The following is a 16,627-nucleotide window of genomic DNA, read 5'->3' as shown; positions in this document are numbered from 1 at the left end:
TACGCTTAGATAGCTGGTAACTGGTCAAACCGTTCAAGCTACATGTCAGTGTTATTTAGAAAGCCTTTATTTCAATGATTGTCAACTCTGTTGAATATCTATGTCAGTCGAAATGTTACTTTACACGTGACTGATTTCCCGTGTCGGCACTGAATGGTATTCAGAGGTGATATTTATACTTCTGGGTAACATATACACAATTCATTTAAGACAAATCCATAGATAACGGCATAATTTATCGAAATGAAAGTTATGATATTAGTCAACGCGTTTAAATTAATATTACTTTAGATTGATCCAAACCTGTTGCGAGTGCTCCGAAGTCCCGGGTCTTCAATACAAATGATTCGCGCGAGCGCTTCGGATGGTCTAGATAATACTTCTAATTCAACTGCCCTCCTGCGCGACCGAGTGAGATTCTACTGGTAATATACCTCTCTAACCCGCGCGTGTAACTGACATCCGAGTCGCACCATCTGTATTTATCGTGTATGTCTGTCACACACGTCACGGCACGGCTAGAGCTGCATACGCCACCTACTGTTATACGGCAATACTGATGATATATACAGAAGCTTCGTCCGTGTCAATGTTTTGAAAATGAAAACTAATCGTTGTTTCAGTTTGTTAGGGTCTCTGCTGCTTCGCAGAGCCGAATTGTAATCCTCGTGATTATTCCTTTTCCACTTTCCAGACAGATTTTTTCCATAAAATCTATCCCCTCTCAGATTCGACTACTAACAGCTTATTATAAACGAGAGAAATATAACTCATTTCGAATTTGCGTATAGTAATTTATTATGAATTAATATCGCGTAAAAGAATTTTACCAGGTCAGAGAGCGAACAAGAATGTACGTAGGCGTGAGCCTAATATGTAAGCAACATTGAATTCTAATATACATTATAAGAGCTCTGCGAGTTGTCCAGCGAATAGACCCGGTAGCGCTGCGGTTAACGTGTTGGAAACAAAATACTTTTGTAAACTCGAAATTTATATTTTCGTACAATCTAAAATATATAAAATACACGACGTTTCGATCTCACCCTAGAGATCTGACACACGATGATGATCTCTAGGGTGAGATCGAAACGTCGGGTACGATTAGTTCATGCAACTCCCAACGGAACTATGAAAGCACCAAACAAGGTACATCGGCACTTTTTACGTGGTAGCCCTGTGGATATCCAGGACATGTGTCGCGCTCCTTCAAAATAGTCGCATGTTATAAACTGATAAGAATTATTTGGTGAAAACTTTGTGCGCTTCCCAGTGCGGCTACATTTAAACCAGCAAAGCAGAAACCCGTTGACGCTGCTTTGCAGCTATATTTCATATTAAAACTGTCGACTCGGTGTGATTCCAACTTGATTGAACAATATTGACAGTCGGAGAAAAGGAGGGTTTTATTACCAACTGAATTAGCTAGATGTCGCCGGATCTAGCGAAACCATGGAATCCGTCGCAAATGCAATATGGCGGCAACTTCGAAGACGGATTCCATTTTCTGTTAGTCCCTTTTTCAAGACCTGAGAAGCGAATTCATACCTAGAGATACTTCTGTTGACATTCCGATGAAAATAACTTATATAACCTTTTCTGCTGGGGAGGTGAAAATTTGCTCAATCTGTCGCTATATTCATTCATTACAATATATACTTATTAATATTCTCGATGGGCAACTTAATAAAAAGATAATAATAATAATAATTAGTGCTTATATAGCGCCTTTCCAAAGAATGCTCAAAGCGCTGTCATTCAATTATTACCCAGCTTCTGTTACCAATCCAGTACATTCTTACTCTCCCTGGGGAGATGCAACACCGATACGCTGCAGAGCGATCAAGGCGTCGTCAGCCAGTAGCAATTGTGAATTATTAATGTCTTGCCTAAGGACACTACAGCAAAGCCGGGGTTCGAACACACAACCTGGGGGGCGAGCACTCTACCACTAAGCCACACTGCTCCACATACTCTATTACTAATCTTCATATAAACATGTTATGTCTCATTTCACCCATCTCGTGAGGTACTAATCATTTCTTTGTTTTTTGGGTACGGTCACCACTTGGCTTGGTCCACACAGTCGTTACAGCCTGTGTGGGGGGCTCTGTGACTGCATCCTCGCTTATTGATGTTAATTCGGCATTTCATATTTTATTGTTATCTTTAAGTGAAAAATAAATCATATTATATCATATATTCATTAAAAAATGTATCAAATCGTTTACCTAATGATATAACACCACGAGACTGTTGTATTTTTCCTTTTTAATCACATATCGGGTTTCGATTCCCCTTTACTGTATTTTATCGTCGTTTTTTTTTCGTTATTTCATTTTGTTGTATTTTCTGTGCTCTGTGCGATGTTATCAACATGTGGAAAATAATAAACTGAAAGCTTAATTCGATTGTTCCTCTAAGTTATTTGATTTGGTGTTATGCTAATTGCAGGCGTTTCCCATACAGATCCATCAGTTACACCTGCCGACAACGAACCAGGGTTTTGAAAATACATAATAACATTTTTCCAGGACGAAATTTTTTCGGCTTCTCTTGGGGACAACTTTATATGCACGGCGTATCTCATGGGAAACGATAGGAATCGATTTGAATTTCGCATAAACTCTCGACATAGAACCAATTCCATTTTAATAATACATGTAAAAACTTAATTGAAAATTTTCGGATTAGATCGACTCGTACATTCAACTAGTTATCGTCGTTAATAGTTACTAGTTTGTTTATTCTTTCGCGATTTGTTATCTTTGTAAACTGAAAATCGAAAATCGACGAATTTGAATGATGATTTTCTCAAAAGTTGAAACCTCGTCACGGAGTGAAGTTGAAACGGGTAGAGCGCGCATGTTCCGAACGTTACTCCCAATTCGCGAGGGACACAATTAGAGAGATTAGTTTGAACGATTCTGCGTGATTTTCGTAATAGAATATATCATATATTCAATTATGAAATGGTTTCGACCAGTCAATCGCATAACAGCCGCTAAAGAAACATCGCCTGCGCGAAACAGCGCCGATAGTAGTAAAATGACTACCGCTTCTGAAAGTAAGTCGATGACTGCGGCTGAAGAAGAAAAAGAAGATTCGAAAAGTTTCCGCCAAGCGGTTTATGAGTTTGCGAACGATACGAATTTCCACGGAGTGAAATACATCGCCGTTTCGACGCGATGGTTTACAAGGTTCGTTAAATTATTTAAGATTTTCCGATGGGGGGAGGCCGGTGGCTCCGATAGATTCTTTTCATTTTCTTGTTACATTTTTTTCACCGTATATACTAATTTATGCGAAATTAATTATGTAACAACCTAATGAAAAATAGATACTATGCTATGCTAGGCTATGCTATGCCATGCCAAGCCATGCCAAGCCATACCATGCCATACTATGCCATGCTATGCCATGCCATGCCATGCTATACTATGCTGTAAACATTTCACCGAGTTGAGCATCCGGGAACTCGGAAGCGTGTTGGGACTGCTGTTAATATTTCCTGCATCAAAAAGAAACATAATCTCTTTATACCGAACATTGATTCATTTCTTATTACGCTGTTTCTATTTTTCTCTTTTTTTTTGTTTTTCAGGATTGGTTGGCTGTTATTGGTTCTGGGTATGACCGGAGTGTTGATATATCAGATCTACGATCGGACTACTCACTACTTCTCGTGGCCGGTCACCTCTGATATATCAGTAGGTAAACCAGACCGCGATATCTCATTTCCTATGGTTACTATATGCAACACGAATACTTTCAGGTAAAAAAATGAAACGAAGTGGGAATTTTTTTTATAACAAGCCCGTCCTCGCTGGGCAGGGGTTCGAACCTAATGTCATCGCTTCTATCAGCCAAGGGACGAAACCCTGCCACACACAAAAATGCTAAACCACCTTAGGACATGTTACGCATATTCCTGGGGCCAGAATCCTCCCTCGGCAGGGATTCGAACCTGGTGGCATCGCTTCACTCAGCCACGGCACACTAGACCGGGTGCGCTGGTACATGCGCAGGTTTATCGCTCGAAAACACGCGGCACCAAACAGATTGCTCGTTTTGGGATATCTGATTGGCTAAAAATGACATCATCTAAACTGCGCGTGTAGCTGCGCACTCGGTCTAGTGCGGCAACGTTCCGTACCGTGGCAATCTCGATGCCATCAGGTTCAAATTCCTGCCGGGGGAGGACATACAACGAACCCATGTTACTTGGCCACCAGTTTGCGTCATGTCAAATATCCATAAAAGAACATACAAACCTATCTGAACTGATGCAACATTACAGTTAGACTAAATCGTAGTGTAAAACGTGTGTACTATACGTATGTACTATAGTTTTGCGTCGGTTTCAGTCGATGCATTCTTAGAGTTTATACTTGTAGAACTTGGAAATATTTTCGATAGAATATTCTAATAGCCAGTGACATTCGATATACATGTTGTGTATCGGGGAGCGTGAACAAGGCGAGAGACTGCGTCTGGGTGACCGAAGTAAAATTTTCGTCTGAGATCAGACATTTTGCCATGCTGGGTCTATGGTTCTGTTCCGCGCCCACAGCTGGCTACATTCTCATATCACGTACCATGCTAAAAATGTTATTTTGAAATCAAAATTTATAGATTGTCGGAAGTGGAAGAGGCAAATTTGTTTCAACAAATATCTTCCCATTACACGGATCAGAACAGTTTATCGGACGACTTAGAGGATATGTCCTCGGAATTAAACAACTACACTTTCAGATACCTGATCGAAAAGTTCGGGCACAAAATGGACGATTCAATTAAATCGTAAGTTAACAAGACGTTTATTTTTTATGATCGCTTTATATCCGACAGCCTTGTTGCCTTCGAAACAGATTAGAAATGCTATGAAATATCATCGGTTGTTGTGGCTGATAAAATGGCCAGTGAAAAATATTCTTGACAAAAATGTCTCCGTTCCATTCGGCGTTTGTGTCACAAAAGAGAGATTTATAATGAGTTAGATTGGTGTTTTCGGTTATTGAATCCACTAGAAAACAAGAAGATTTCAAGCCCATCGATAGTTTTATGCATCCATCGAAATACGTTGTGTTTGTCCCTCTAATGGGCGAAAATGTACGTGCAGACAAAAAAAACAAGAGAACTGCATTGAAAGTGCACATCGACTCTCACGCAACCCCTTGAATAACGCCTATATATCAGTTTTTGATAAGCGTTATTGTAACGGTATTTTAAAGGCGTCATGTTCAAATTCGAAATTCGTTTCTCAAAATGACGAACTTCAAAGTTGAGTACCCTGAATGGCAAAAACTGGCCACAGGTTTTTATATCGCTCGCATTTCGCAAATTTGAATAATGAATTTCACTGCCGTTAAACCTAGAGATTCACAAGGTTTGAATGTTGCCAAAATTGTCAAAATCCATCTTTGGTCCGATGAAATATGATAAAACACCTACCACGAATAGTTTTTAAAAGAGAAAAATAAATGACCCAACAACGCAGAACAAAAGTACCCTGTCAGAATGGCGGCTACAACTGTAAAATGGTTCATTGATTTTATCTTTAAAACAGTTTCGAAATAGATCTTAATCCCATCCTCAGAGAAATAGGGCTGAGAACAAAAAGTTCCCGAACAATAGATAAACTTGAATCTATCATCGTTCATAAAAATTGAACCGGATTTGTCGGGAGTATATACACGTATTTCGATAGCTTTTATGATAATAATCATCAAATATTGATGGGCAGTACTAGTACATTTTATGAGTTTAATATCATTCCAGGGCGTCATTTCAGTCGGATCCGTTGACCTTAGATAACTTTACCTCCATTATAACTGATTACGGAATGTGTTTTGCCTTCAATCAAAATCCCAAGAGGGAAATAAATGCCGCTGGAACAGGTAAATATCATTTATTATTCATTCGACGCTTTCAAACTTGATTGGCCGTAAATTATCTTCATTAGTATTTGGTTTCGATTTGTTTTAATCGACTGTTTTTAATCGTGGTAAGCTCAGTCCAGGAATGAGATAGAAAACTGAACAATTGAAATCGTTGGCTATGGTCCAGTTTCACGCATTAGATCAACTCTTCGATTGTTTTAAGATGAAATGAATTGGTGAAGCAATTAAAGTGTTTTTTAAGAGTTAAATCTTTTGTGAAACTGGATCCTGAAATGTTAGAAACTGAACCTGAAAAGATAGAGTCCGCATAGATGTAAGCCAGGGTGAAATGCTAAGTCCTTTGAGGAGCGGTCTGGGGGTGAGCGGTTCGAACGTTCGGCTCTGCAAAGCCAGGTCGTGGGTTCGAACCCCGTACATTACCGTCGTGTCCTCGGGCAAGACACTTATCATCATTGCCTATCACCACCCAGGAATATATGGGCACCTGGCCTGATAGAAGACGACGTCTCGCCAGAGAGAGGACGGATACATGTTATAGTATTAAAATGGCTGAAGTAGTAATACCACAAATGGTTCGGGCAACAATACCACAAATGGTTGGGGTAATATTTACCGAAAAATGTTAAGTGTAGTAGCAATTTTTTTTCGTACTCAGGCATCGCGTACGGTTTACAAGTGTTGGTCAACCTTGAAATATACGAAAGCATGGACGGGGCCAGAAAATCATCAGGATTAAGAGTGTTAATCCACGATAAGACGGAAATTCCTCGCGTTAAAGATTTGGGAATATCGATTCCAGCGTCGATGACCGCTCTGATAGGAGTAACGGCTAAACAGGTATCCTTCTAAAATATTACCTGCAGTAGACTCCGCTTGTCTCGGACTCTGCGGAACCGACAAATTCTCTCCAAAGTACGCCGATTATTCCGGTTGGGGGATGGTAAACGGACTCTACTGCAGTACATCACAGTGTACGAAATAGAACGAAAATGTACTTGATGATATGTTATATTCTATAGACTACAGAATTAGAAGATCCATATGGTCCTTGTGAACCGAATCGGGAACCAGTAGCCACGTGTCTGAGAAAAGCCCATTTACAAATGGTGACGGATATTTGTTCGTGTAAACCGTTCTATTCCTACGATTCGTTGCCCCCTAAGGATCTACGTTACTGCACGTTATCGGAGCATCGCGACTGCATCGACCCGAACATGCGTAAGTACGAATTATCTATCACGACATTGATTTGCTCTATGGGGAACCTCCAAATCTTCTGTGGCAGGCGAGGATCCACCAGGTTCGCTAGTAGTTACCCGGCTTTTATATTTCATATTTTGTATTTAATCTTGCCTCCACGTAGCATTCTTATGGTTGGAGTGAAATTAAACTCTTATCTTTTATGTCTATATTACTAAAGATATTTCAAAAAGTCATCGAGGGTGTCAAAATTCGGGGCATCAAAATCTTTAGCAAATCAGCTTCAGAAATCTCGCGTGAATTTTACGAGCTGAACTAAGATGCGTTTGTTACCGATACACTCACTTGAAAGCAATTGAAAAATATGTGTTGCTTCTGGCAAAAATGTCTTAAATTTTATAATGTTCATGTTTTAGAGGAAATACGCGAGGAACACGTAGATGAAAGTCGTTGCGCTCCACCCTGTAATAAAATGTCGTACGATACCTATATCAGTTATTCGTCGCTATCGTCTTACACGGCGAGATCTATGGCTAAATCGGTGAACACCAGTTCGGAGGAGGGCCGTCGCATGCTGGACGATTACGTGAAATCCCGCAACGCCTTACACCGAGTTAACGGCGAAATGGCCGACGAAGATTTTAAGATCGTCGACCAATTCGTAAATTCTTTGCAAAGCTACGGTCGTAAAGTGTTGGATTTGGTCGAATTCGTCGAAAAACGCTACGCGACCGCTTACGATCAGTACGTGGCCGTCAACGAAACTTTATCCGAAATATCGAAGCAGCTGACCAGATCCAGGCGAAACTACGTGAAAATGTCGTCGATATCCAGAGTAGAGACGATGGTTCTGACGCCTTTAGCTCAGTTCAGGCACGCGTTGGACAACTATCTACGGGACGATATAACAGCGATGGGCGAATTTCTATTGAACGGCAACGGGGAAGCTAATCAGTACAAACGTCAAGCGGACGGGGTACAGACTATTTTTAGAAATGTGGCGGTATCGGTTCTGGACGGAATGGCGGAATTCAAAATCGTTTTTACACGTCTGAACGCTGAACTTCAAAATAACGACGGCGGCGACCCCCAGCGGAGATTCCCCTCATCAGAATTAAAGGCTCTTCTACCGAAGATCGAAGTTGCCCTCGCAATTTTCAACAAAACGAGCCAAGCTTTCGTCGACAAGGCGTTCGATGTTTCGGACGCGGTTTGGTTATTCGACGGACAAAGAATCTCGGATAAGAGCGTTTGGAGAGCGTTCGAATCGAACATCAATGACGTCATGGCGATGATCGATACAGTAGAGGGCGCTGCAGCGTCTTTATTCGGCCGGTTAGACTCGGTACTGGCGGAAGTGACCGACGTTATCGCCATCACGAGTAACCACGAGGTGTCGCTCGAATTCGCGTATAACCGTTACATGATTGCGTTGTTTGGTTCTAATTTCATCGGCATTAGGAAGCGTACGGAAGACGTCGACGACTACGTAACTAAACCGTTGGCCGATTTCGTGAATAACGCACCCAAAAATTCGATTTCGCAACTCTCATTGGTTGCATACGATCTGTACACGTTAACCGACTTGAAGTATACGATCGATGAACTCTTGGGAAGCGAATTGCCTCGGTTGGTAGACACGGTCACTGGACTCAGCCGATACGCTTCGTCAGCCGCCGACTACTTGAAGAAATTCGCGACGATCTTCCCCGATTTAGAAACGAACGTAACGCGAGTTATAGATATATTGAAGGCGTCGAAAAAGGACGGCGCCGCGTTGGTGAAACTGGTCGACGATTTGAAGAAGTTTCAAAGGTCCGTTTTGACGTCCGAAGGTGCATTTTCGAAACACATGAACGAGTTTCAAGAATCTATCGAAATCAACGAAAAATTCATCAAGTAGGTCGAGAATTTTTGAAAACGACTATATTCTACATATATAATTTTTGAAAACGACTATATTCTATATATATATATATATATATATATATATATATATATATATATATACGACTATATTCTACATATATAATTTTTGAAAACGACTATATTCTATATATATATATATATATATATATATATATATATATATATATATATATATATATATATATATATATATATATATATATATATATATATATATATATATATATATATATATATATATATATATATATATATATATATATATATATCAGCACTGATGGGCAGCTGAATGCATACATCGATTTCTAATCCATTTTACCGTATATTGAAAGATTGCTGAAAATAATTTCCTTTGAATGGGTTACCTTCTACTAATATATATTCCAAATAAAATGAAATCAACTTTTATCATTGGTACTAAAACTGTACAGTAACGCCATCTGGTATCATTTTCACACGTTACATTTCAGGGATAATTATGTTTATGTGAACGTATTTTTCCGGTCGCTCGACGTAGAAAAACTAACAAAGTCAAAAGCTTACACGTGGTTTTCATTGGTTTGTAAGTATATGAACACCAGGGGTGGATCCAAGGGGAGGGTATACAGGGGTACGCCCCCCCCCCTGAAAACATGACGTTACCCGGGAAAATTAAAAACATCAAACTGATACCTAAAGATTTATAAAAACATAAGCTCTTTATGAGATTGTATTGTCCTCTTATTGGAAGCAGCGAAGTTCTTTTCTTGGTCGAAAGATTCTTCTCTGGCCCCTTAATCGGGATAAATAGAATACCGGCCTGCTTCTAACAATATGGGGATTCGGAAAGAAACCTCGAGCCCGTACTTATAGTGGCTTTAGTAGCGCTCGAACTGCTGTTATGCCCGTAGTGACGCCCAGCGGGTTGAGCGGAAGAAAGCTCGTACCGTAGTGATGCATTGCGGGTTGGGGGATGAAAATGAAAACTCAAATATGGAATTCTGTGACCTAGAAATAACATCGATTTTCTTTTGTAGGTGATGTCGGCGGTACTGCTGGTCTCTATCTCGGAGCCTCCCTGCTGGCTATCGCTGAGGTTATCTACTTCCTCGGTGGTGAAATTCTGCGAGGATTCTCCCGAATTGGGAAAAAGGGAAATGCTAGCAGTGACAGAAAAAACCAGGCAGCAACGTCGGCAACGGATGATATACACTTAGAATTGAACCATACGAGATACACTTAGATTCAAACCATACGAGATACACTTAGATTTAAACCATACGAGATACACTTAGGTTTAAACCATGCGAGATACACTTAGGTTTAAACCATACGAGATACACTGAGGTTTGAACCATACGAGATACGCTTAGGTTTAAACCATACAAGAACAACTTAGATTTAAACCATACGAGATACACTTAGATTCAAACCATACGAGATACACTTAGATTCAAACCATACGAGATACACTTAGATTTAAACCATACGAGATACACTTAGGTTTCAACCATACGAGATACACTTAGGTTTCAACCATACGAGTTACACTTAGATTTAAACCATACGAGATACACTTAGATTTAAACCATACGAGATACACTTAGGTTTAAACCATACGAGATACACTGAGGTTTGAACCATACGAGATACACTTAGGTTTAAACCATACGAGATACACTGAGGTTTGAACCATACGAGATACGCTTAGGTTTAAACCATACAAGAACAACTTAGATTTAAACCATACGAGATACACTTAGATTCAAACCATACGAGATACACTTAGATTCAAACCATACGAGATACACTTAGATTTAAACCATACGAGATACACTTAGGTTTCAACCATACGAGTTACACTTAGATTTAAACCATACGAGATACACTTAGATTTAAACCATACGAGATACACTTAGGTTTAAACCATACGAGATACACTGAGGTTTGAACCATACGAGATACACTTAGGTTTAAACCATACAAGAACAACTTAGATTTAAACCATACGAGATACACTTAGGTTTAAACCATACGAGATACACTGAGGTTTGAACCGTACGAGATACGCTTAGGTTTAAACCATTCAAGAACAACTTAGATTTAAACCATACGAGATACACTTAGATTTAAACCATACGAGATACACTTAGGTTTGAACCAGACAAGATACACTTAGGTTTAAACCATGCAAGATACACTTAGATTTAAACCAGACAAGATACCATACCGGATATAGATTTAAAAACATTTGATTCAAAATAGATATAATTTTATTTCACTCAAAATGATTCAAAAATGTCTGACTAGATTTTTTTTTTGTTTCGTAATCTCGACTCCCCGTAAATACCATCGAAGTCGAACATATATCTAATCATTTAATCTCCTTTTATTATTCCACGAATAACCACTTTATTTATCAGGATGGTTATCATATTTACATGTATATATAGTCCGCACAATTTTCTCCGCTCTGCGCTTAAATGATTATATCTGCACTTGTTTACTATTCGTTGCAAAATTCATTCCCAAATAAATTCATCGGTTTTTAACCTAAATCCCGGCTCGATTTAGTGAAATTCAAGCGCAATAAACTGCACGTTGATACATGGGACGATTAACCGATTCCAGTAATTATTCATTGGTCACGAGTCCTCTCAAACGCGGCTTTACGGAACTAAACCCCATCAGATTTCGAATTTCGGTTGGTTTTCTATACGTTTTTGCACTTTTCTACAACCGAATGACGTGTCGTTTCTATAAATGTCTGTATTCTATATTGGTTTCCCCCTGGAGAAGCCTTGAAAAAAGAGAAAAAAGATTCATATCAATATTCTAATATTTATTCGATGGAATACCGCGGCACCGTTTACTGTGGCAAGTGGAGATCCGCCAGGTTCGCTAGTATGTATACTCGGTTACATTGGTTCGATCGGAAATTGAACAAACTTCTCTCGCTGGACAAAATCGAGTAGCAACGGAACTTAATCCAAACATCGAGAGTGGAAAAGTCAATACGGTATGTTTTGGAGGCTCGAATAATCGGAAATTTCGAAGTCAAAAAATTTAGTTCTGTTCTGGAATTGAACTATTTCGATTACGTAAAACCGACCGTATAGTCATTGGCGGGGATCCAGGAGATGTCCGTGGGTGTGCGCACCCCTACATTTTGGGGTCCCTGAAAATCAACCCTCAAATATTGCGGAATGAATATTTCCTGGATCAAAATCAAAGTACAACTGAATAGTATCAAAATCTTGTTATGGCAATAACTAGCTGTTTAACTATTGAATATGATCTAATAGATCATAGTGTATACGAAGGCCCTAAATTTCTTGAAAACCTCCTTCCTTTGACCCTGGGTCGACCCCTGATAGTAGCGCCATCTTGTGTGTGTGTGCCGGTACTAAATTCGTAGAAAAAATGGCGACATTGAACTGTTGAATGGTACCATTAGTTCGTACAGCATTTTCGTATCGATGGAATTTAAGAAACTCGTGTATACGCTTTTTTACAGTAGAAAGAGCTAAAATTTTTTCTCTCAGGCTTCGTGGTGACAATTATTTTACCGACACACAATTTTTGCCCGCGGCAACTCGACGAAATAAAGGTCAAAGTGGTATATTTCTTCGTGTAATTAGACAGCAAGCCTAGACGTCACATCTATATATAAAAGTGGTGGGTGAACTTGTACTGGATTATGTAATGTAATTAGTGCGAATTTTCTTCTTGAGTTCGTAACCTTTTTGATTAACACAATGACGTGCATGGGCGAGCCGGCAGTGGGGAGCTGCTGCGATACCAGTTATCCCACCAGATGGCGTGATGGTCACTCGGTCTCGTTGTCAAAATTAGTTCATTTTCAATGAACTTCGAACTGATTTTTTTAGGCTCCCAAAACCACACATCATCACAGGGTGCGGCACCAAATATACTTTAGATTCAATTTTTACTCAGATATGGTTATGATTAACAATAAAGATGATTTCTTGAAGAGTTCATCAGTTACCATTAGAATATAGAAAAAATCAATTACTACTAGCGAACCTGGCGGATCTATGCTTGCCACAGGAGCGCTAGAATTTGTGATGGATTTGAGTGAGTAACGATGACGTCATTTTCGTTTGCCGAAAGTTTTGCCGAGAATTGCTGCACTAATAACACGAATGGTAGCGCTAAAAGTTATAGGAAAATGATTACAATAACTCTTGTTAAAGCTGTCTGAACCAGTTTCAGAAAACTTACCTGTCGATTTTAAGTTAGAATGCCCGTGATATTTCCTTTTTCGCTCGATATTTCTACGAACTTCGAAATCTGCGCAGAATTTCTACGTCGTCGTCGTCGCGATTTTCGTCGAGCGATTCTAAAACGAATTGGCGAAGATTTGCGAATTGCCGATTTCTGACGGCTGAGCGTTTTCCCAACCACATCACGTAGTTACACCTACAAATATGTCCGCCCTGATTCACCAGGCAAACCCGGCTGCAAAATCGTTTCAAGTCAAATTTTCGACGTTTCGTTTCGACCGTTTGTAAACTAACGAATATCAACAACGCGAAAACAACAACAACTGCTAATCTGTTTGACCGACCAGTAGTCCGAGGTGGTGACATTTTTTTTTCGAAAACAAAAACGAAAATTTGTAACGCGCGGATAGCCTATTATATGCGTTAAAACAACTCGAGGTAGTAGTGTCGTCTACCTGTTCCAGCGCTTCCCGCTCTCACTCAGTCGATCACTGGACTCGCATGTCGCGAACACGTTCTCGACGCGGCCTTCTTGTCAAAAGGCCAGCCTATAACCAATCTAACAACTTAAGACCAGTCTCAGCTCCATTTGGTTCTATAACCAATCTAACAACTAAAGACCAGTCTAAACTCAATTTGGTTCTTTAGCCAATATAACAACTTAAGACCAGTCTAAACTCATTTTGGTTCTTTAGCCAATCTAACAACTTTAGACCAGTCACGCATAAGATTTAACACCACTTTTGAATTTATCAGTTTAAGATAAATATGAGCTCATAAATTAGTAATTTGAAGACCTCGGTGAATAGATATTATTAAGCTAGAATTTACAGGTGACCAAGATTGATTGCACTTATAGCTCTTTCTGAAAAAATAAGTTCTCAAGTTTGTCTTAAAACATTGAACCGATGGACTTCGTCAAATATCTCAAGGGAAATTGGTTCCACAAAACAGGCGCTATAAATCTAATTGCCCTGTCGCCTATTTGCATGCTTTGAGACTTGCATCAAAATTTTAAAAAAATCAATTCAAATTCATTTATTCATCATAAATCAAGAGTACATGATTGTGAAAACGGAAAATATAGAAAGGGTGAACAATAAAACAATAAATAAACAAGAGAAACAATATAATATAATATCTATCATTAGGGCCTCCATACTATATTCTTTCCGTGATATTTACAAGTCCATGATTTAAAAATATGGCGATATCTAAGAAAATTGGTTTGTTAGGATTATTGATAAAGCCGAACGCAAAGTGGCTAGGTTTAAATTTACAATGTTTTATTTAATTCTTGGGTTATGTTAATGTTTATGGTAAAGAAGAATGATGAGTTTCTCTGCAAATTGCAAGAGCATCGTAACAAGATCGGGGAGATCACTATAGTCGCCACTGCTGTGCAACTGGACTCTTTCCAAGCTAAGTACATATATTTCTAACTTCTTGTTCGTATATCTGTTTATTAGATGTACGGCGAATAAAACTTCCTCTTACGAAACTGATTGTGTTTTTTACCTGGAATAAACCGTCTTCCACCGCGCGTGAATTGCGGCCTACGGCTAGAATAACATCTATGCATCGCGCAGAGTAAAATTACATTCACGACGCTGTTTGCCCGACTAATTTTTACGGCCGCGTAGAATGGCCATCAGTGGTCGCAACAAAATAACCTCTATTAACTAGACTACATCAGTAAGAGTCGATTGATTTGGTGTGGGGTGAGGGCGAGGGGGTGAGACAGGAGATATAATCGTATTTGAAACCTATATAGAAGAACTCATTTCTCGCCGTGTATTTCATTAAGTAAGAACGGTTAGCGAAAAGAAAACCTTCTCCCGAAAGAGCCATAAACGACAGAATGAACACGAGTTCCACTCTGTATCACTCTCAGATTGACAGTGTAGCTGATAATTCACCGAGGACACCTTTTTAACCCGGTGTCACATTATTATTTATCAATTTGTCCGCCTTTCATCGAGTCGTGGTTGTTAGTTTTCTCGTGGTGTTTGTGTTATCTGGCGGGCGGATTATCGGTGATCCTTGTTCTGTTGATCGGTTTCAGGGCCCGTCTTAATGAACGCAGAAAACGACACAGGGGTTCGTGTATGGACTTAGATTTCACTTTCGGGTTGCTGATAATCTCGATAAATATGAACTGCAAACAAATTCAAAATATCACAGAAATACCTTGTGTTTATATTGTTTATTTATCCGCTATAAAGTTCCGATAAACAATAATTTGGCTGTTAAGGATCAGTAACGGTCACGACGCTTTACTATATAAAATCTAAAATCAGTGGTTCTATGTTCTATAAGAATATTTCTTTTGGCTATGAAAACATGATACATTATCTCCTAATCGGCCGAGTCATTTTGTAAAATGTGTCATCAGTTCATTTCTATAGCTACCGGATCTGTTATAATTAGCTTGATCGCGATTTTAAGAAAAAGTAATATAGGGCCTACAGGGTACATAGGAGTCGATTTTAAGCCAAGCGGAAATAAAAAACAGGATCCGGTTCCACAGTTTTGAGTTTAGAGTTAATTCTGAGATAAAATCAGTTCATTTTCAATGGGTTAACTCCGAGTCCACCCTTAACACGGAACTGTGGAACTGGGTCCAATGTATCTATCATTTTTCAGCCTTTTTCTAAGCTTTATTGCTATGCCAACGGATAACATACTCCGGAAATATTTAGCAAGTAATTGTGAATTTTGTTCATCTCAGTAAAAGGCGCTGCCTCAGATCGGCGACCTTTACCAAATATTATGGTATTTGGAAATCCATCTATTTGCGTTGATTCTCAACGCGGTATGTCGTATAAACAGGAGCGTCTGATATATTACGGCGTCGAGAAGAAAACCGTGAGTGCGATTTTTCACAAGTCGTTTGATTTTCCCGCAGTGCGGCAGAGAATATTACAGGATGTTAGATTATCAACGCCTCATCGGCGAAACCAAACAAAACAATCCCCCGAGCGGCGCGCACTACAATAAAAACTACATCTGCTTCAACTGCCTATTATACCATTTCATATTTGGCGATTTTGATACATTTAAACTCTTAGTGATCTTATCACGTTTCTTTGAATCGCGAAATAGGGATGATTGATTTGAATTTTATTTAATTTGATCGAATTCTCGGCATGGTGGAATTTCAGCTGTAAAAGTAAACTGCCCTCTATCGGTGATGGTTATCTATCAGTACTTTTTGGGAAGGCGAGACCAAAGATGTATTCAGACTCGTAGCGAGGGTGGGGCGGGGGCTGTCGGGATAACGACGACGTAACGCCAAAAATCCGCGATTTTGTGAATTTTTTTCGGAAATTGAATAAAACTCTAGGCTCATCGTATTCACTCCCGCGT

General features: G+C 39.4%; 1 protein-coding gene across 1 annotated transcript; it reads left to right on the top strand.

The window, feature by feature from the left end:
- The first annotated feature begins 3,048 nt into the window (after nt 1-3,048).
- On the top strand, nt 3,049-10,254 carry LOC141911583 (degenerin-like protein del-10). Its single transcript, XM_074802569.1, has 9 exons — nt 3,049-3,200; nt 3,605-3,775; nt 4,636-4,803; nt 5,782-5,900; nt 6,559-6,740; nt 6,923-7,121; nt 7,520-9,002; nt 9,503-9,594; nt 10,049-10,254. Exons 1-9 carry the CDS (start codon nt 3,049-3,051, stop codon nt 10,252-10,254), a joined length of 2,772 nt encoding a protein of 923 aa, XP_074658670.1.
- The last annotated feature ends 6,373 nt before the right edge of the window (nt 10,255-16,627 follow it).

Source organism: Tubulanus polymorphus, chromosome 10, assembly GCF_964204645.1.
Source record: "Tubulanus polymorphus chromosome 10, tnTubPoly1.2, whole genome shotgun sequence".
NCBI classification, from domain to species: domain Eukaryota; kingdom Metazoa; phylum Nemertea; class Palaeonemertea; order Tubulaniformes; family Tubulanidae; genus Tubulanus; species Tubulanus polymorphus.
Note: the sequence above shows the minus strand (reverse complement) of the source record. Positions and strands in the feature narration are given on the sequence as shown.